General features: G+C 41.9%; 1 protein-coding gene across 2 annotated transcripts in view; it reads left to right on the top strand.

Annotated features, from left to right (window-relative positions):
- The window catches only part of LOC126272883 (importin subunit beta-1), a 50944-nt gene that overhangs the window by 26413 nt on the left and 2913 nt on the right, over positions 1 to 21618 (top strand). The window contains exons 13-16 of one of the 2 annotated variants that reach the window (XM_049976129.1): positions 5257 to 5364; positions 5451 to 5594; positions 15918 to 16138; positions 20920 to 21096. In XM_049976129.1, coding sequence (XP_049832086.1) covers positions 5257 to 5364; positions 5451 to 5594; positions 15918 to 16138; positions 20920 to 21096 — 650 coding nt within the window. Of the gene's footprint in view, positions 1 to 5256; positions 5365 to 5450; positions 5595 to 15917; positions 16139 to 20919; positions 21101 to 21618 lie in introns of those variants that run through there. The other variant, XM_049976128.1, reaches the window with a different exon arrangement.

Consider the following 21618-nt stretch of genomic DNA (forward strand, 5'->3'; position numbering starts at 1 on the left):
TGTCTGAAACGGGCAGTAAAACCTGAATGAATGTGTGAAATTTCTGTTGTTTGGAAAGCATTCTACATGCCATGTCAGGTCACAGCAAACACATGAAGAAAGGAGTTAGTTAACTGTCATTAGTTCAGATGGATGGTGAATAATGGTACACCATAGGGAAGTGATGGAAAGGGGAACCATGTCACTATTCAACATTAAGAGAATCACACTAGTAGCAGTTATGGGCAGCGGATGATAACTGCCTCTGGCTTCTGAGATCAGAAAAAATCAGTTTGACCTGCAGAAAAGGTGGAGACAAAGAGGTTTGCCCAAAGTGTTTTGTTGGAGCTAACAGTTTGTAACATTTGTCCCAGAAATTACTTTGCTTCCAGTTTTGATTTAAATGGGGGGCCAGAACCAGATACATCAGAATCAATCCAAAGTTAAGTGGTCCAATAAAAATTAATTTGGTTGCTTGAGCATTTTTAAGTATCTTAATTTTTTTGTATGTGATCACCCTATAATTGAGAAGTTCAAAACAGTTTTTTTAAAAAAATTTACCTTTCACGTTTACTGAATGGCGACCATTTTCGTTCGTAAGCGCGTGGCAATGTTTCAGTTTAGAGACATAAACAAAAATATGAGTACCTCTGCACTGGGTTCAGTTAAAGCATTGCAATTGACATGATTGTTTTTCAGAAAAGTGTCCCCTTCAACATTGTCTGTTATGCAAAATACCCTAAATTCAAAAATAACCAGTCAAAATGACCTCCAAAGTTTGGTATCCAAATTTTGAAACAACCACTCTTTAGGCCCCCCCCCCCCCCCAAAAAGGTGGTGATTTATGAATATGTTTTCCTATAATTAGATATCGTACACTGCTAGCCTCATATAGAGCAAGAACACTTACAAATGTTTCCTTAATTTCTTATGAATTTTCGAAATTTGAAAATTTTCATTTTTTGTAGTAAAGTTTGGGGTTAGTTATCTATGGTGGTACTGAATATAAAATTATGATTTTTGCACAGTTTGTACACCTGTATGATAGCAACATACTGTAAAAATTTCAACATTGATATGTGACTGTGAACAAAGATATGAATTTTTGAAAATGAGGAGATTCGTATTACTCTAAAACTGATCTTATGGCTACTGCCTATTTATGTGTGATATTGGCGGTATATATTCAATTATTATTGAAGTAAGGTACTGAATTTTATACAAAAAGTGAAAACATCACTGAAATTGCGATTTATATTATTTTGATGTACTTAAAATAAATATTTTCAATTAACATCCTTAGAGATGTGATTGTTCCTAAACCTGGAGGTGAATGTTGAGAACATTTATTTCTTCAGACAGCTTCTGTGATATAAAATAAGACCTGCCAGTTGCTGTGGTAAGTTCAAGCACTGAAAGTTTCCTTTAAAAAATTTTCATTGGTATCCAAACTTTGCCCATGAAAGACAAAGGTCCCAAGTTTGAGTCGGTCTGGCACACAGTTTTAATCTGCCAGGAAGTTTCATTATTCTAGCTGTCTGATATATGAAAATGTCCCCCTTATCTCACTGAAAACACTTTTCTTGATCTACATACATCTTTGTGCTCGTTGGTACTAAATTGTCTAGTGATCACTGATACCATTGTCTACGTGGACATCTTCAAAAGGGGTTGGGTTGCCAGCAAGACTAGTATATTTTCATCATGAATAGTGTGCTAAAGTATTTGTTTTATACGATTTTCAGAAAAAGCTTGTGTAGCTGTTTAACAGAATGTTTTCTCTCATCCAGAACTTGGTAAGTTTTTCTTACCAGTTAATTGTGGGATGCTTAAAATCAACTCTAAATATTACAGAACATGATAAATACATCATAGCAATTTAAAATTTGTGTTGCATTCGAATCCTGGTGTAAATTAAGTTAGAGTTCCAATCTTCTATAAATTTTCAATTTCCACAACACATTCATTCACTAGATCTCAAGTTCACCACTGATTTTTCACATTGGTATTATTTTGTATCACTGTATATTCATTGATTTCATCATCATCAATCCATTCATTTTTCTTCAGTGCTTTAATTCAATTTATATTCAGAAAGTGTATTTTTAACTGGGAAATCTGGGAAAAATCTGGGAATTTTTTTCCTTGTCTGCGTGTACACCCTGCTTATTTATGCCAATTAGTTAATCTATTTTTCTTATGTACATGGATATGAAGATAGTTTGATGGAATTAGAAGAGTTGTAAAATTAGAGTTACAGGGTCCAGAAGAAGACCTCATATATTTCAATAGGTGGTTACAAACAAACAAGGATACATAGGAAAAAAGTTCTATTGGGGAAAGACGAATGCTATTTCATTGTATGTTAGTTGGTTTTTAAAACTATGTCCAGTAAGTGGTGTTCAGCGTTGCCATATTGATGAGGCCTTTCCCATATTTCTTAGCATCATTTCCGGTGGAATGGCAGCCACTTTTTGAGCGATTGCCTCCAAAAGTGCTTGTAGGGTTGTGGCGTCGTGTTTGTTCACTTGAGCCTTTAACTGTCCCCAGAGAAAAAAAATTAAAAGATGATAAATCAGGTGATTGGGGGAGGGGGGGGGGGGTGTTAATGTCTCCAGGTGAAGACATGATCTCAATGAAACAAATCTCTCAAAATATCTAATCTAGAGAGCAGGGAAAAGTGTGAACTTGTGGTTCTGTCGTGTTGGAACCAGACTTCTCACTCTTCATGGTCTCCAACAAACTTGTTCTACATACGTCGAAGGGAAGTCTCTAATCATGTGACAGCAGCAATTTGAAGTAACCGTTACAGTTCTGCCATCTTCCCCAGGTAAAAAAAGACCCCACATGCCAAATATAGCAACAGTACAGCAAACTCCTAACACCATGGACGTGAAATGGTCGTTGAAGCTCTGAAGAGTTTGGTGCAGCCCAGTAGTGGAAGTTCCATTTACAGTACTAAACAAGTTGAAGTGGACCTCATCAGAAGGAAACAAAATAGTGCTTGGGGAGGGGGGGGGTGTCCTGAAAAATTTATTCACAGAGCTCTGAGAATTTCCAAATTCCTCTTGCTCAAATCTTAGGTGACCATCATCCTATATGGGTGCATGTGAGGCTCTCTGTGCAGGATTCTTGTACACTCCTATCAGCCAATTCCATGTCAGCTTCATGTTTAAGTGTTGAATCCTGTGGAGATTGGTGGATGGACACACTTTCATGTGCCATATTATCTGGCATTGTTACTGTCCGAAGTTGGCCAGTAGATTTTTTCAGTGCCGAGCCTGATGCCCTAAAGTTTGATACCCAAATTCACATAATTTTTTTCCATCATAAACAGAATTGTTAGACAAGTTTGTAGCAAATGTGAATTACTCGCTGAGCAGCAATCGCAGAACCACCATTAGTAATATACTCCACAATAAACACACAATGTTCACCTAGTCAAGCCATTGCTCCTATTTAAAGTGGTATGTACACTGGTATTGATAGGTACTCCTCCATGTCAGTATCCCAACAACTCACACAGTGGCGCCTCCAAATGTGAGAGGTGTTTTTGCTGGGTCCTGTTTATGCAGTCGAGACAGACAGTAAAATCTGTGGTATATTGCTTTCAAACTTAACGACTTACCTGAAACAAAATAACCTTCTCCTTGGGAATCAGTATGAGTATATCATGTGAAACTAAACTTGTGTTCTTCACAATATCCTCAGTGCCATGGCTAGAGGAAACCGGAATGATACTGTGTTTCTAGACTTTGGAATAACTATTGATTAGTGCCACAATACCAACCCAGAGAATATTTGTTCCTACAAGATGTCTAGCCAGGTATGCAACTAGATCAAAAATTTCCTGATGTCAAGATGCAACATGCTATCTTTGATAGTCGTCTACTGTAACTGAAATAATTTTTGATGGGGCTTAAGGAGTGTAATAGGGCCAGTGCTCTTCGTATTTTTAACAAATAGCTCAGTGGATAGTGTTAGTTGTAATCTCAGGCTTTTCACATTTAATGCAGTTATGTGTGAGAGAATTCTACCCAATAAAAATTGCTGTAATGTTCACTTAGAATGTGATGAAATGTCAACTCTTAAGGTAGAGAAATGCAAAGTTGTTCACGCAACATACATGTGATGTCCTTCAACTACAGATTTAATTAGTCATTATTGATAAGTCATCACATAAAAAATTCAGCAACAATAATTTGTAAGTATTTAAAGTGGATTGACCACATAGGTTGTTGTAGGTGAAGCAAATGGTTTTAAAGCTCTGCAGCTCTGACATTGATAGGACACTGAGTAACTACAGAAAGTGTGTGAAAGAGATGGTGTGTGAAAGAGTTGCACAGACTATACTTAAATACTGTTTAAACGTACAGGAGCCATGGGATACTGGGTATATACATCGAATGGTGGTGCAAATGATTACAGGGTTGACTGGCAAGAGTGTATGAGAAAAAGTTGACAAATCTGAATTGGGCAAATTGTTGAACATGTCATACATCTTGTGAGAATCAGCTTCAGGCTTAATCTGCAATTATGCTTCAGGCCCCTTTGTCATATTTGTAGTGTCGCTACTGGATATATACAAATAATGAAAAAAATATTCACTGCTTAAATGGGTTGGAGGAATTAGTTGAGATACTTGATATGTTTGCACTTGAATGTGGGTCAAGTTTTGTTATTTGTCAGTTTGATCTATGAAAATAAGTTTCACACGTCCTTTTAGTGTAATGAGACATGTATAGTTCTACTTCAGTAAGTGGTGTATGTTTGAAGGGATTTTGTATGACAATGTAAGTAACTCTTCTACTCGGGTACAAAATTTCAGAAAGATAGAAGTGGAAACTTCCATATGCAGCTCTTCATCACTTTATCATTGCTACTAAATTTAGGATGTTGATGAGAAGAAATAATGTGGAAGGAGTCTTTGTGTTATGTCCTGAGGTCAGATAGGACATAGACTTATTCCCTGATCAATATATGAAGATTTCTCTCTATCCTTTGGGACTTAGTTCCCTTCATGTTGCAAAATAAATAGAAGAGTTGGAGGAAATAATACTTTTATTGATTATGCAATTCCTCAATACAAGAAAAGGACTTAAGAATACCCTGCAGTGCCAGATATAACCTGAGGTCACAAAGGGAAACTGTAGAAAAGTTTAATTAAGAACATAGTCTGTATCATTACACATTAATGAAAATTGCAAAGATTAAATGTTTCTGTTTATATTGTGCTTAGAATTGATTTAGGAATTTCATTATCTTATTCTGACACAGGTTTGTGGTGCTGCAGTTGGATTAACTGGGGACATCTGCAGAGCTTTAAAAATTAAAGTTCTTCCTTACTGTGATGAAATTATGATGTTACTTCTTGAAAACTTAAGGGTAAGTGTAACAGTCTGTCACCAAATTTCTTATTTGTTGTCTGAAAATTTGTTGTTTAATAAATTCTGTGTTAAATATTTTTAAAGGACACAACTGTTCATCGGTCAGTAAAGCCACAAATATTGTCAGTATTTGGAGACATAGCTTTGAGCATTGGTGCAGAATTCAAGAAGTATCTTGAAGTAATTTTTCCTACATTGGCTCAGGCGTCACAAGCCCAAGTTGATAGAGTGAGTATAGAATAAGTATTAAAAATAGTTTTTATTTGCTTGTGTTCTACTCATCTGATAAGCTTTAGAAATTACATTGTAAAACACTATAAGGTACTGTTAAATTTATTTTTTAATTTGCGACTAGTTTTGGCGAAAGGCATGTAACACCTGTTGTACAAATGTCTTGAATACAGAATAATTTCAGGTAAAGAGGAGTTTCAGAATTGTAGGGAAAATATAATTAATATTTAAAAGGCAGGGTCAACAGCCAGAGTTAATTTCTGCGAATGGACAATGAAACTTTCAATAACTTGTTTAGAGTTGGAGACTGGGAATGTATAGCATACATCATCTGTGGAGGAAGCGAGGGGAAATAGTTTTTTATTTTATTGCATTCCTGCTTTTATGGTTAGTGTAGAATATTTGTTTTTCTTAACCTAGTCCTGTGTAATTTATTTATATGCAACACTGCTACCATTGTGACAATTGCTGGGGCTGCTTTGTTTTCATCCTTGATGGTAGTTTTCATTGTTGTGGAAACTCAGCGATATAAATTGTAGTAAAACTATTTTTCACTGAACACATACTTTGAAACAACAACACGAACAATGTGTGCCCTCCCATCAAATTTTCCCCTAATCACACTTTGTCAAACACAGCAGATGTGGTCTATGTTTGACAAACATGTCAAAACAACTCCATATACAGTCAGATATTTGGCTAACATGATCAAATATGACATTCCTTAAAACTAATGCATTAAGTAAATGTGTTATTCTGATGTAGTCTCACTGTATGAACAGAGATTATCAGTTCCTTTGTAGGTTTTTCTAGTAATGAGAGGAGGGAGATCAAGAAGAGATGGTAGTAAATCTTATAAGATTGTTTTGTTATATTATTCCCACCAGTCATGCATGTTATGGAAGTAGTTTTTGGAGGGGTCACTGGTTGAATTGACAAAAACAAATTGTGTGTGGTTCTCCAGAGCAGACCTGGACAAACAGCATACTCCCACGTTGCACTAAAAGTGCAAGAGCAGATGGGGATGAGGAGGAAAAGGGAAAGGAAAAGCAAGGCTGCAGCCAGATCCTGTTAGACCAAGACAGTTGCCTTGTCACAAGAAGTCTGCTAGCAGTACTATTTGTATTAAGTTAGATTCACATTCCTTAGGAATACTATGGCATCGGCATCTGAGCACTTGTGCGCCCCCTCTCTGCACTATCGTCTTCATTGTCTGCCACTCTCACTGTACTATCCCTCCTCCTTACCCCTACCCAGTCGCCACTCTCATCATGCACTGGTGCTGCTGCTTGGAGTGTAGTTTCAGCTCTCTGAGACTGCAGACGTGTGTGTGTGTGTGTGTGTGTGTCTACTGCTGACAAAGCCCTTAAAGGCCTAAAGCTATGATTGTGTGATTCTTTTTATTCTGCCTATAGTGACTCAGCTTCTCCACTATATGGTGAATACTCATTGTGAGCACTTTTCTGAGCAGCTTTGTCCCCCACCTTCCTTTATTTGCAAACCATTCTTTTGCACAAATCTAATATTTTGGCTACACTGTCATTTCTTCCATTGGTAAGATCAATCTCTTCTCCTCCTCATGGCTCCCCCTCCTGTTCCCCACGTACCCACCCCCCTCCCTTCCTGGTGGTTCACATGACTTGCGAATATGTGCTTCCCCCTCACAGGGCCCCAGCCCTTGCAGTCCTACTTCCCTCTCTGTGCTGCAAGCCTATCCTTCTACTGTTCTTTTTTCATCTCTTCTTTAATGCCGATTGTGCTTAGATCTGGCTTTTGATGTTGTACACTTGGTTTCATCCCTTCCAGCTGTCTATAACTTTAAATTCCTAATTAAATGGTCTCATTTGAGGCTTGACTTGCTACTACCTTCCAAATTTTATAGAAGTGCAGTTCATGTATGGGAGGTTGCCATTGTGATGCATATTCTATCATTCGTAACAATTCCATTGTGTGTGTGGTTGGTGTTGGTTGTTTTTACTTTGGGGGGGGGGGGGGGGGTGGTCAAGCACTTGCATAATGGTAGCCTCCTGACCATGCACGGATCACTGTGTTTGTGTCTGAGCTAGAAACTCCATGAAAACCAAAGAGTATGTGCCTGTCATGGCACGGGGAGTTTGGGCAACAGTTTACTGCCCAGTTAACAGTTGCTGTGGCTGAGTGGCACCTGTGGGAAGAGCCCTGATTCAGAGTAGGTGGCACCATGGCGAACAATTTGTGCATGAAGCAAATTAAACTTTCTTTTGTTGGCCAGAAGACCTGAGCAGTCTGTTCAGGTAAGAAAGATAATTATAACGCAGAGAGGTAACACCCCACAGCATTTCCTTCCCTGGCCATTTCATGGGATGAAGGATGGGCCAGACCTCTGGGAGCGAAACACTTCACCCAGTACTTTGTATGTACCAAGACTGTTGTACTTTTTCTACAGTGAAACTATTATTCTTTTGTCGGAAACCTTTAAAACAAATTTGGAGAAGTTGAGTGTCTGGGAAAAATGCGAAATGGTTTGTTATTAATTAAAACTTCCTCTGCTGTCCTTTCTACAGCTCTCCAGTTATGTGATCATCTAGGTGATCTGTGACCATTGTCTCAATCTTGGGCTTTTGGGGGGGTTTGAGAGTGTCCTCCTGGGGAAAGTTAAGGTCATGGTGTACAGGTGTGTGATGTGAAACCATATGTCCTGTAGCCTATGAAGTGCTTTAGATGTTTCTTTGAACATATGTAATCCCCCTGCATGGCGGATCCAAAGTGTGGCAACTGCGGGCAATCACTCTCCGAAGTTGGTCGTAGTGAACATCCACCTTTGTGTGTCAACCGTGCAGAACATCACCCATCCATGTTCGTCAGTTGTCCAGTTTTGAAGAAAGAATAGAAGATCCATGAATACAAATCTATGGAACGTCTGTTCTTTTATACTGAATGTGTGTAACTTGTGTATATGACTATCAGCTATGCTAATATCATAACCATGCCCCCCCCCCCCCCTTCCAATCCACTTTTCCCAAACCAGATTTCACAATCTTCCTCTACAGTGGTTTCCATGGTACCTTCTTCAGGATCCACTACCCACACCTGGCTGAAGAAACATTCTCCTTCTTTTCGTGTCTACAGGAGACAAGCCCTCCTCGGAATACCTCTCCCAGGAGGCCTGATGCCAAATGATGGCTGAAGGAGTCACAGCCTGTGGGTCCATGGGCAATTTGTTCTTCATCTGTCCCTACACTTAACACAGATATCCCCATGAACAAAGTAGAATCAGGACAAGGTTCCTCCAGAGCCCCTGGAGGCACCAGATCCCTCCACACTGTAAGATTGTGAGTCAACGTTTTGTGGCTGTGGTTCTGTCCCCATTTGTGATGGGCATTGATCCTGTGGCATGACTTGTCCTTCTGGCCCCTTCACACCTAACTTGGCCACCAGTCATATCAATCATTCAGTGGAAATTGGTGATACTGTCATGTCGTTGCCACCACTGACTGTCTACTACGTTGGGTACTTCACAGAGTCAACTGTCCTTTGCTTGACTTTGCTTTTACATTTCCCACCTCTTTGTCAGGTTTTATTGGTGAGGTTGTACAAGATGTTCGCGACGTGATCATCCACACCACTGGAACGGCTATTCCCCTTTCTACAACCACCACCACCACTACCACCAACAGCTGATGCTGTGGTGGGCCCAAGACCTTGCAATAGCTATTCAGCATTGCCGATGAGACCTGCAGTGATTCAGACGTCGTTTGCAGACCAACTTTATCACGTTTAAGCAACTTCGTGCTAAGGCTTGCTGCTTAATCAAGCAAATTAAGAAGGAATGCTGGGAGTCTTGTCTCCTCCCTGGGGACGTATGCCTCTTCATCTGAGGTGTGGGCCTCATAGGCCACCAATGATCAGCAACTGTTTCTGATCTTCATGTCTTTCTACTGATTCATCGGTTCTTTTGGAATACCTTGTGATCCCACTTTGTGACAGCATCGGCATCCTCTTCCTGACCAGGTACCTTTCTAAGGCAGCTGCAACAAGTATAAGATATTCCCTTCTTTCACTTCCCACCAAGCTGAATCCTTCAGTGACTGGGAACTACTTCAGGCTCTTGCCTCGTATCATGACATGGCCCTCGACCCTTATTCAGTTGACTATCAGATGATCCAACATCTGAATGTTCCCCAAGGGCAACATCTCCTCAGGGACTTCAACCGTATGGCAAGATAGCATAGTTGTCCAATGCCTTAAGACAGGCAAGAGACCAATGTCTCTTGACAGGTATCAGTTGATTATTGTGACCATCACACTAAGGATTACTCTGAAAAACATGCTTTGTAAGCTGCCTAGTAGGATGGTTGCTTGCAGATTATGCTGGGTTCTCAAATCTCAGGGCCCTTTGGCTCCCTGTCTTCGTGGTTTCCAGGAGGGACAATCCACAACTGTCGATATGCGTAGATTGGAAGCAGCAACCCGACAGGCTTTTTCTAAAAGTTCTTTTTGACCTGCATTAGATGTATGACACCGTATGGTGTCGTCACATTTTACTTACTCTTCATGACTGGGGCTTTCGAGGTCCCCTTCAGATTTAGATTTTTATTTGTAATTTTTTATCTTACCAGTTGCTTCCAGTTAAAGTTAGCACTTCATGCTGCTGCCTACAGGTCCAAGAGATTGGTGCCCCAGAGATGTGTGTTCAGTGTCACTCTCTCCCACATCACCATCAATGGGGCTACTGACCCCTGTTGGGCCACTGGTTCTCCCTGTGTTGTACATTGATGATTTTCGCATTTGGTGCAGCTCCCACTACCACCTCTGCTGAATGCCAGCCCCAAGGAGCCATCCAGTGGGCCCATGCATGGGCTCTTTCCCAAGGTTTCCATTTCTCTCATACAAAAATTCAGGTCATGCATTTCTGTTCTTGTACCACAATCCATCCTAAACTGTAACTCTGCTTGGGTACATTTGATTTGATTTGATTGATTTTAACAGGAGAGCTAAAGCAGCTTAGGTCCAACCCGCCACTGCCTGCACAGAAACTAGGTTTATTGTGCAGTATCACTCTCTGTATATCTAGTAAAGCCAACCAGTGCCCTTAAATAGTGCAAGGAGTCCCTCTACCAGTTATTTGTTAGACTTAATTTCTTCAGGTCTAGTTGTCCCGAAGATTCTGTATCTTTTACTCTCCAATGCCATGCATTCAAAGATTAGATGTGATGTAGTTTCTTCATCCTCATCACAGATCCTATATTTAGGGTCCTCTTCAATTATACCCATTGTGTGTAGGTGTTTTTGAAGTTCCCATGGCTGGTCATCAGTCCAGTCATGAGTTTGATCTCTTTCCTGTTCAATCCCAGGATTACAGAGCTTCTTTTAAAACATGGCTTGGGCATCATTACCTTACCATGTTTTTGTTTATGGACCTTGGTCCAATATCTTATGTGCTGTTTCTTAAGCCATTTCCGTAGTTCTAATTTGATTATGGCCTTGGTGATTGTCAAGACAGGTTCCGGTCCAATAAATGGAGTTGTTGCCCCCATCCTAGCCAATCTATCGGCTTGTTCATTGCCACAGATCCCTGAGTGGCCACGGACCCACACTAGGTACACCCTATTGCTTCCCCCTAGCTCCACCAGAGCCCTGTGGCAATCTGCAACAATCTTAGATCTTGTTGCAGGAGCTGCAATGATTGCAGGGCTGCCTGGCTGTCTGAATAGATGTAGATGCTACGATCATTGTAGCACCTACTCATATTCTCCTCCACACATGCCCTGATTGCAGAAATTTCGGCTTGGAATACAGAGGCCAGTTTCCCTAGAAAGATGCTGCTCTCCAGTCTTGGCTGAACCCTGTACAACCCTGCCCCAACGCCTTGATCTGTTTTTGACCCATCGGTGAACCCAACGATGTCCCCTGTACGGTGTCAAACTGTTTTCTCCCACTGCTCCCTACTTCCAATTATTATACTGTAAGGCTTGTCGAAGCAGTTACGAGTTGTTATACAGTCAGTGGGTATTTCCCCAGCCATACCTATATTTACCTCACTCACTAAGTTAGTGTGTGATTCTGGATATCCAAATGAGACCCAGTTTTGGCCAGTTTTAAGTCTGTATGGCCCAACTGCTGCCTCCATCTTAACCCAAAGGTGAAGTGGAGGCATGTCCAGCATGGCTTCCATTCCAGCAATTGGTGTGCTGCTAATTCCGCCCTTTATGGCTAAGCAGGCCAATCTCTGCACCTTAGCAAGCTCTTTAGCAGCAACCCGCTGTTCTACCTTCTTCCACAACACTATGGCCCCATAGGAAATCCTAGGTCTAACCACTGTGGTGTATATCCAGTGCATTCCCCTGGGGCTTAGACCACAGTTTTTGCCACAAGCCCTCCTAGTACTCACTAAAGTGCTTTTTCCCTTGAAGTAAATACTCTTAATATGAGGGGTCCAAGTTAGCTTCTCATCCAGGGTTACCCCTAGATATTTCACTGTCCGCTTCACAGGTAGAGTTTCATTGAAGAGCTTTAGAGTCCAACTTGCATGCTGAACATGTCTCTTCGTAAATGGCACCAGAACAGTCTTCTTACGATTAATTCTCAGATCCTGTTTAATGCACCATTTTTGCACAATGTCCAACCCTCCTTGTGCCATATTTCTAACTGTGTCAGTGAATTTGCCAAGTATTACTATGACAAGGTCATCTGTGTATCCTTGGCAGAAGCGTTGTCTGGAATTTAGTTCGTCAATTAGTTTGTTTACCACTAGATTCCACTTATAGAGGGGACAAAAAAACTCCTTGTGGGCAGGCTCTAGTGGTCTTAATTACCATCTTTTCATTCATTATGGTAGCCTCTACCTTCCTTCCACTAATCATGGCTCTGGTCCACCTACATATAGTGGTCCCCAGATCACCTCTGCTGCCCTTACCATGGAATTGAAGGTCGTATTGCTAAAGGCCCCCTCGATATCCAGGAAGGTGCAGAGGGCTATTTCTTGGAAGTGAAGTTCTTTTTCCACCTTCCCAACGAGTTGGTGGAGAGCTGTTTCACATGATTTACCTGGTTGGTATGCGTGTTGGTTCAGGTGTAGAGGGACCCTACATAGGCTCCTTTCCCCAACGTATACATTAACCAGTTTTTCCAGTGTTTTGAGAATGGAGGAGGACAGACTGATTGGTCTCATGTCCTTGGCCTTGGTATGATCAATTCTCCCTGGCTTTGGAATGAAGACAATCTTCACTGCCCTCCAAACATTGGGAATTATTGCTACTGCTAAGCTAACCCATAGGATTCTTATAAGCTTTCCTCCTGCCTGTTGCAGGAGAGCTGGAAAAATTCCATCTGGGCCAGGTGACTTAAACGGCTGGAATGTTCCCACCACCCACTGGATTTTGTTAAAGTTCACACACTCCTTGGCCGATTCCCAGTCCTCTCTTTGAGTGTCTGAGAACTGTTGTCTCTCTGGGATCACATACTGGTCTGTGTTATCCGGCAGAGCGTATTGTGGAAAGTGAGTTTAGAGGAGCATTTCCAGCATCTCATTTGCTATCTTTGTATATTCCTCATCCTCCTTCCTCAACGTACCTCCTGAGTTAGTTGGTACTCTAGTGAGAATCTTGTGAAATCTGGCTTGTGCAGTCGTGCCTCCCAGTTCCTCACAGAATGCCTTCCAGGATGCCTCCTTTGCTTGTCTTATTGCAAGGTTGTAATTGACAAGGGCCTCAAGATATTTAGCCCATTGTCCTTTGCGTCTCGCAATATTAAACAGTCTCCGTACCTTTTTTCTCTGTGTTTCCAATTTGTTGCTCCACCAAGGAACACTCCTATTTGTGCACTTCCTGGTGATTGTGCAGTTATCCTGATATGAGGTCACTATGGCAGAGGTAAGTATCTGCTACTTCCTCAAATTCTACTGGCTTCCTTATCGTGGTTTTAATTTCCGATGACCCTAAGTCAAGGTCTCTCCTTTATGTCTCCCAGTCTGTTTTCTTGGGATTTCTATAAGTCATGGTCTGTCTGATTCCCATTTCAACTTTGAATTTAATGTACATGTGGTCCGATGAGGGTGGCTCCAATAGCACATGCCATTGTTTGATATAGCTACCCATCGTCATGGAACCAAATGTTATGTCAATTACTTCATCCCTTCTGCTATTCCTGAATGTAGGTTCATTGCCCCTATTCAGGCCCTCCAAGTTGTTAGCTAAGAGGAATTCAAGAAGGTACTCACCTCTATTGTTAGTGTCCTTGCTGCCCCGCACTAGGTTGTGGGCATTGGCATCGCACCCCACCAGCAGTTGGTCACCTTGCCGATGGCAAGTCTCTACCAGTCTCCTCACCTCCAAGGGAGGGGGAGAACTGTCTTCGTAAGGAAGGTGTGCTGAGGCCAAGACAATTTCCCTCGCGATACCTTCCTCACATTGCTGCATTTTGATGGCCACTAAGTCGCTAGAGCAGAAATCTATCATTGGAATGAAAGAAATGCCGTTTCTAACATAGATGTGTGTTCTGGAGTTTCTTAGATTTCTAACATAGATCAGCTTACCTCCAGTGCCTCTGAGGCCCGATACACCCCCTTTGTATAAATAGGGTTCTTGTATCAGGGCCACGTCCACTTCCTGTCTCCTCAGGCAGTGGCTCAGGGCAGCAGAGGCTCCTTTACTGTGCTGCAGATTAATCTGCAGCACCTCCATGCTCCGTCTTACTGCAATCTTTGAGGTCCCTAACGGTGACCTGCGAGAACCCTAAAACCAGTTTCAGGTCCTGCTCCCGCATTGCCTTCAGGGACTTCTCACCAACCTCCACCACCAGGGTTCGTCCTTCCGGAGCAACCTTCTGGTTAATCACTCCAGTGTTCTGTCGGGACTTTTCTGAACAGAGTCTTGGGAGAGACTTCCTTAAGGATCTTGGGTACCCATAATGATATCTTTGTGGTTTTAAGAAGCTCCGCTGCCGTCTTGACCAGAAGCTTTGCATCTTCCCACGGGGATATCATGGGCACCTTGTCCTTAAGCGATTCTACTGTGTGCACCCCCTCTCAGACAAAAATGAGTGCACCACGGTCTAGAAAGAACCTCCTGAAGTTGGGACCTGTTCCAGTGTCCCCCCCCCCCCCCCAATCTTTTCAGGGGGCCACCTGTAGTTTCTCCTGCTGCAAGGTGATGGTCACCAGTGGATAACCTTCCTGGATAACTGCCATCCTAAAAACCGAGATTGCAGTACTATAGCTCTGATTCCCTATTTCTTGCCTTGGTTTTTTCTGGACTCGCTTATCCAGGGAGGAGGGAGTCTTTGATTCCTCCCTTATCCGCTTACTACCTGTCTTTGACGTTGTGGTGGTCTGTGTGTCCCCTTCAACCTGAGACAGTTTTTTCCTGGGGGTCTTTGGTTCTAGTCCCTTTACTTCCCTCCATTTGTGTTTAGGGAGCCATTCTTTTCCTTCATTTTCCCTCTGTTCCGTGAGTAGCTTCCTCCTTTGGGCCCCAGACAAGCCTTTGATCTTAATCTGGTCTAGCTTCTCGGTTACAGTTCCCACTTCTGGCTCAGGTCTAGACCCTGATTCAGTAGTGTAAGTGCCTTCCATCGGTTCAGTCCCCGATGTTTGGGTATCTGAAGTCTCAATTTGCTCCTCAGTTTCTTTTTCTTTAATCATGTCTATGTCGGTCCCACGAGATTTGGGGATCTAGAAGGTCCACGCCACGAATACCCTGTATGGTGTAAGGCTAATTACTCAGGGAGGTCGCCGGGTATCCCTGAGGCTCCGTTTGCGACACATTTTCCCATGTGCCATGCACCCCTCAGTATGGATCGCATCACACTTTGGGTTGGGTCAGGGAATAGGGTAGTACTAGGAGTGGATAGGGAAGAAGGGATGTTGTGGGACACTCTTAAGTCTGATCCATCGGCTGAGGCCTTTCTGGCAGTACGTCCTCTACCTTCTGCATAGTCCTCAGCTTCCCGTGGATACGCAAGCCTCCCCACCCGCACGGACAGCGCTTCGTCAAGTTGGTGTCCCCTGGAGAGGTGCTTGGGTACATAATACATGGAACTGCGATGCATTAAGATTAAATGGCAATGTAAAATATTGCTAACCTGTACTTCTGTTTTGCAGTTAGATTTGTTCATTCAAAGGAGAATTTGGTATTTTAGTGTAATGTGATAGTTCCCAGCTCTTCCATTAGGTCTGTATATCTGCCTTTCTCTGGAACACTTCTACAGTGAAGAATAATTTAAAAAGCAACCTTTGGGTTATTAGTATGTATCTATGTAATGTTACCTACTTACTGTGAAAGAACATAAGATGGATAGTCAGATTTTCCTATGTTCTGCAACAATATTCAATTTTTTTTCCAGAATGATTTTGACATGATTGATTACCTGAACGATTTACGTGAAGGTGTGTTGGAAGCCTATACTGGTATTGTACAAGGCTTGAAAGGTGACGGCCAGACTCCAAGCCCAGATGTTCAGCTAATGGAACCACATGTGCCATATATTGTACAATTCATAACAGTTATTGCTCAAGATACTGATAGAAATGACAGCAATGTTGCATGCTGTGCAGGACTCATTGGGTTTGTATCATTTACCATGGTTTTTGTGAGGGTAGTCATTACCTTGCTCTAAAACTTAATCTTTCGATGCATGGAGTATTAAGTAACATTTTTTAGTTACTATAGTTGTTGTTGAATTGAAATATTAGTTTGTCTGTTAATGTGATTTACTACTACCACTACTACTCAGAGGAACTATATAAGAAACTTGGGCATAACATTATTATACTGCTTCTGTGAAATAGTTTTTCTCAAATTTTAGGAAACTCTATAGGCTTGACGTGTTACAGTAGAGCACTTTTAACTGTAGGTTATAGTTTAGACAATCAGAATTTTTGCAGTCACAGTTTATTACAGCTCACTTTTTAATGTATTAATATATTGTTACTGTTTGCTTTTATTATTTGCTTGTCAAATGATAAAATAAGAAGAGTAGAACTTAAAAATGTCATGTAAAAGATAAATTAAAACAGTGAACTGTACCAGTCACTTATATTCTCCCACAGTGTATTTTGAGGCATACATTCTCATCTTCAGGTGGATCAGTAGACTGCATTTCAGTTTCCTGAATGTGACTTGACCTATTGTTTTAAAATTCATTTAACTAGAAATAAGGTATAATTCATCACTTGTTTTTATAAAAGGGAAATGGAATTCCAAGACTTACCAAGCGGGAAAGTGCCGGCAGACAGGCACAATGAACAAAACACACAAACACACACACAATTACTAGCTTTCGCAACCGATGGTTGCTTCTTCAGGAAGGGGAGGGAAAGACGAAAGGATGTGGGTTTTAAGGGAGAGGGTAAGGAGTCATTCCAATCCAGGGAGCGGAAAGACTTCCCTCAGGGGAAAAAAAGACAGGTGTACACACACACACACACACACACACACACACACACACGCACACGCACACGCACACGCGCGCGCGCACACACACACACGCGCACACACACACACACACACACACACACACACACACACACACACACACACACACACACACACAAGCAGACATATTTAAAGGCAAAGAGTAAGGGCAGAGATGTCAGTCGAGGCGGAAGTACAGAGGCAAAGAAGTTGTTGAAAGACAGGTGAGGTATGAGCGGCGGCAACTTGAAATTAGCGGAGGTTGAGGCCTGGCGGATATCGAGAAGAGAGGATATACTGAAGGGCGAGTTCCCATCTCCGGAGTTCGGATAGGTTGGTGTTGGTGGGAAGTATCCAGATAACTCGGACGGTGTAACACTGTGCCAAGATGTGCTGGCCGTGCATTAAGGCATGTTTAGCCACAGGGTATCCTCATTACCAACAAACACTGTCTGCCTGTGTCCATTCATGCGAATGGACAGTTTGTTGCTGGTCATTCCCACATAGAAAGCGTCACAGTGCAGGCAGGTCAGTTGGTAAATCACGTGGGTGCTTTCACACGTGGCTCTCCCTTTGATCGTGTACACCTTCCGGGTTACAGGACTGGAGTAGGTGGTGGTGGGAGGGTGCATAGGACAGGTTTTACACCAGGGGCGGTTGCAAGGGTAGGAGCCAGAGGGTAGGGAAGGCGGTTTGGGGACTTCATAGGGATGAACCAAGAGGTTACGAAGGTTAGGTGGACGGCGGAAAGACACTCTTGGTGGAGTTGGGAGGATTTCGTGAAGGATGGATCTCATTTCGGGGGCAGGATTTTAGGAAGTCGTATCCCTGCTGGAGAGCCACATTCAAGGTCTGATCCAGTCCCGGGAAGTATTCTGTCACAAGTGGGGCACTTTTGGGGTTCTTCTGTGAGAGGTTCTGGGTTTGAGGGGATGAGGAAGTGGCTCTGGTTATCTGCTTCTGTACCAGGTTGGGAGGGTAGTTGCGGGATGCGAAAGCTGTTTTCAGGTTGTTGGTGTAATGGTAGAGGGATTCAGGACTGGAGCAGATTCGTTTGCCACGAAGGCCTAGGCTGTAGGGAAGGGACCGTTTGATATGGAATGGGTGGCAGCTGTCATAATGGAGGTACTGTTGCTTGTTGGTGGGTTTGATGTGGACGGATGTGTGAAGCTGGCCATTGGACAGATGGAGGTCAACGTCTAGGAAAGTGGCATGGGATTTGGAGTAGGACCAGGTGAATCTGATGGAACCAGAGGAGTTGAGGTTGGAGAGGAAATTCTGGAGTTGTTCTTCACTGTGAGTCCAGATCATGAAGATGTCATCAATAAATCTGTACCAAACTTTGGGTTGGCAGGCTTGGGTAACCAGGAAGGCTTTTTCTCTAAGCGACCCATAAATAGGTTGGCATACGAGGGGGCCATCTTGGTACCCATGGCTGTTCCCTTTAATTGTTGGTATGTCTGGCCTTCAAAAGTGAAGAAGTTGTGGGTCAGGATGAAGCTGGCACGACTTCCTAAAATCCTGCCCCGAAATGAGATCCATCCTTCATGAAATCCTCCCCACTCCACCAAGAGTGTCTTTCCGCTGTCAACCTAACCTTTGTAACCTCTTGGTTCATCCCTATGAAGTCCCCAAACCACCTTCCCTACCCTCTGGCTCCTACCCTTGCAACCGCCCCCGGTGTAAAACCTGTCCTATGCACCCTCCCACCACCACCTACTCCAGTCCTGTAACTCGGAAGGTGTACACGATCAAAGGGAGAGCCACGTGTGAAAGCACCGACGTGATTTACCAACTGACCTGCCTGCACTGTGACGCTTTCTATGTGGGAATGACCAGCAACAAACTGTCCACTCGCATGAATGGACACAGGCAGACAGTGTTTGTTGGTAATGAGGATCACCCTGTGGCTAAACATGCCTTGATGCATGGCCAGCACATCTTGGCACAGTGTTACACCGTCAGAGTTATCTGGATACTTCCCACCATCACCAACCTATCCGAACTCCGGAGATGGGAACTCGCCCTTCAGTATATCCTCTCTTCTAGATATCCGCCAGGCCTCAACCTCCGCTAATTTCAAGTTGCCGCCGCTCATACCTCACCTGTCTTTCAACAACTTCTTTGCCTCTGTACTTCCGCCTCGACTGACATATCTGCCCTTACTCTTTGCCTTTAAATATGTCTGCGTGTGTGCGTGTGCGTGTGCGTGTGCGCGTGTGCGCGCGAGTGTACACCTGTCTTTTTTTCCCCTAAGGGAAGTCTGTCCGCTCCCGGGATTGGAATGACTCCTTACCCACATCCTTTCGTCTTTCCCTCCCCTTCCTGAAGAAGCAACCATCGGTTGCGAAAGCTAGTAATTCTGTGTGTGTGTGTGTGTGTGTGTGTGTGTGTGTGTGTGTGTGTGTGTGTGTGTGTGTGTTTGTGTGTTTTGTTCATTGTGCCTGTCTGCCGGCGCTTTCCCGCTTGGTAAGTCTTGGAATCTTTGTTTTTAATATATTTTTCCCATGTGGAACTTTCTTTCTATTTTATTTACATCATCATGTTCTAACAGAAAGAAACCTGAGTGTCAGTATAAATATACATTTTTATCATTAAATGGTGCACAAACATGAAGCAGGAACATACACATTCCAGAGATTGTACAGAATGAGAAATAAGTTGCCTTAAGCTGGAAATCAGAGATGCAAACAACATGTGTATAAATGTTGAAAATCTTATTGTTACAAAAATCTTATGAACCTGTGTTTCAGTGTATTAGTGTGTTAAAGAATCAATGTAGTGGTTTGGGAGTTGTTCACATGATTTAGGTCATTAAGGAATAGATATTAAGAAAAATTACCATGTGTCGTGAAGTATGACTGAGAAGCTTTTAGAAATGTGAATGCCCACTGTTCTATCTTTGTTGTTGTGTTCAATTTCTGGCACTTTGTTTAGTGCTTGTTGGTATTTTGCAACAGAAGAAGCAAAAGCATTAGTCAGATCATCATTTTACAGAAAGTAGACCAATGGATTACTATTTTCAGCATTAAATAACAACCCGCCCCGCCCCCTTTTTTTAATACTGACAGAGAATTTGTGTGATGATTTTCATAACACTCTTGTATATGAGGTACTATTTATAGTTGGTTTACATTTGTATGCTTTGTTTTGATGTAGACAAGCATGAATTTATTGAAAATGAGATTCGTATTAGTAGCGTAATGAGTTCCTGATGGCTGGAGTATTATTTAAATTTAGTGTTTAAAGTAATTTTACCATGTTATTACTACAGTAAAACATGATCAGTTTTGGAAAATTAAAACTATATTAAATTTTAGCCACCAGTTTGATAAGCAAAGAAACTTTATCTAGGTTTCGGCTATAATAATGTAGCCTTCTTCAGAAATGTCATAACTCTGTTAAGACTCGGCACCTGCGGCCCACCTGTCTGACCCATTTGTGTGGCCTATTGGTAAAACATTAGTAGAAGTGACACAGTCTTTTTGACTATGTACTGTAGTACTAACATCTCAAGTTTGACAAGGCCAATATCCAGCATGTTTTAATTTTAATCTTATATTGTGACATTTCTGAAGAAGGCTACATTATTATAGCCGAAACCTAGACAAAGTTCTTTGCTTATGCAACTGGAGGCTGAAATTTAATATAATTACATTTTACAGTTGTTGACTCTGCTGCCCCATGTTAAAAATATTCAAATTTAAAACTATTTTTTTGTTTTCGTTCAGAAGTTGCAGTGTAATTGGAATGATCTCACGTAAAACAAGTCAAGCCAATGAGGTGTTTGTTGGTAGCCATTCTTTTTAACTCTGTATTATTTTATTGTGCTAACTGAATAACTGTGGTACTCAGGTATCTGAATGTCCTGTTGTCCACTGAATTACCCTGGTGGTGTTTGGCTTACCTTTTCTCTTTTTTATTGATTGCAGTGACCTGTGTACAGCATGTGGTGCTAAGATGCTACCGCTATTGGATGTGGAGCCCATTACAGAATTATTGACGCAAGGTCGTCGATCCCGTGTCACAAAGACTAAAACTCTTGCTACTTGGGCCACGAGAGAAGTGCGTAAGCTGAAATCTGCTGCAGTCACACCAGCCTCCAGTTGGTGAGTAACACACTTATTCGTGTTAGTTCTAATCTGTGAAACACTAATGCAAACAACATTACATGAAAATGTTGACTTAACGTAACACTTCATGAATTGCAGCATTTAAGGGGCAGTTGGTGTAAAGTTTTATAATATTTTGATCATTTTGAAGGTAATGAACAAATTTTCTTCAAGCTAAAATTTATGAGGTAATGGAAATGAGATGATTTCCTTTTATAATAAAGACTTTATTCATAAGGATCACAGAAATGGGTAGGATGTTATACTTATAGTAATTTCTGCGGTGGTAATATGTTGCTTAGACTCTACACATAGTAGCTGCTGGTTGATATTTAAAATCCAGAGTAACTTTAACTGGAAAAGTTTGCGAAGTGTTGTTTCATGGCACTGGTGTGCAGGGGAGTTTGTGTTGTATGGATGTTAAAATGAATGGTAGTGAGACTGGAAAGATAATACCAATCTCCACAACAAAAATGTATGATTGTTAAGTCTTTGTAGAAATATTCATGTTTTTCCAGT

This window comes from Schistocerca gregaria, chromosome 5 (assembly GCF_023897955.1).
Source record: "Schistocerca gregaria isolate iqSchGreg1 chromosome 5, iqSchGreg1.2, whole genome shotgun sequence".
Classification (NCBI taxonomy): domain Eukaryota; kingdom Metazoa; phylum Arthropoda; class Insecta; order Orthoptera; family Acrididae; genus Schistocerca; species Schistocerca gregaria.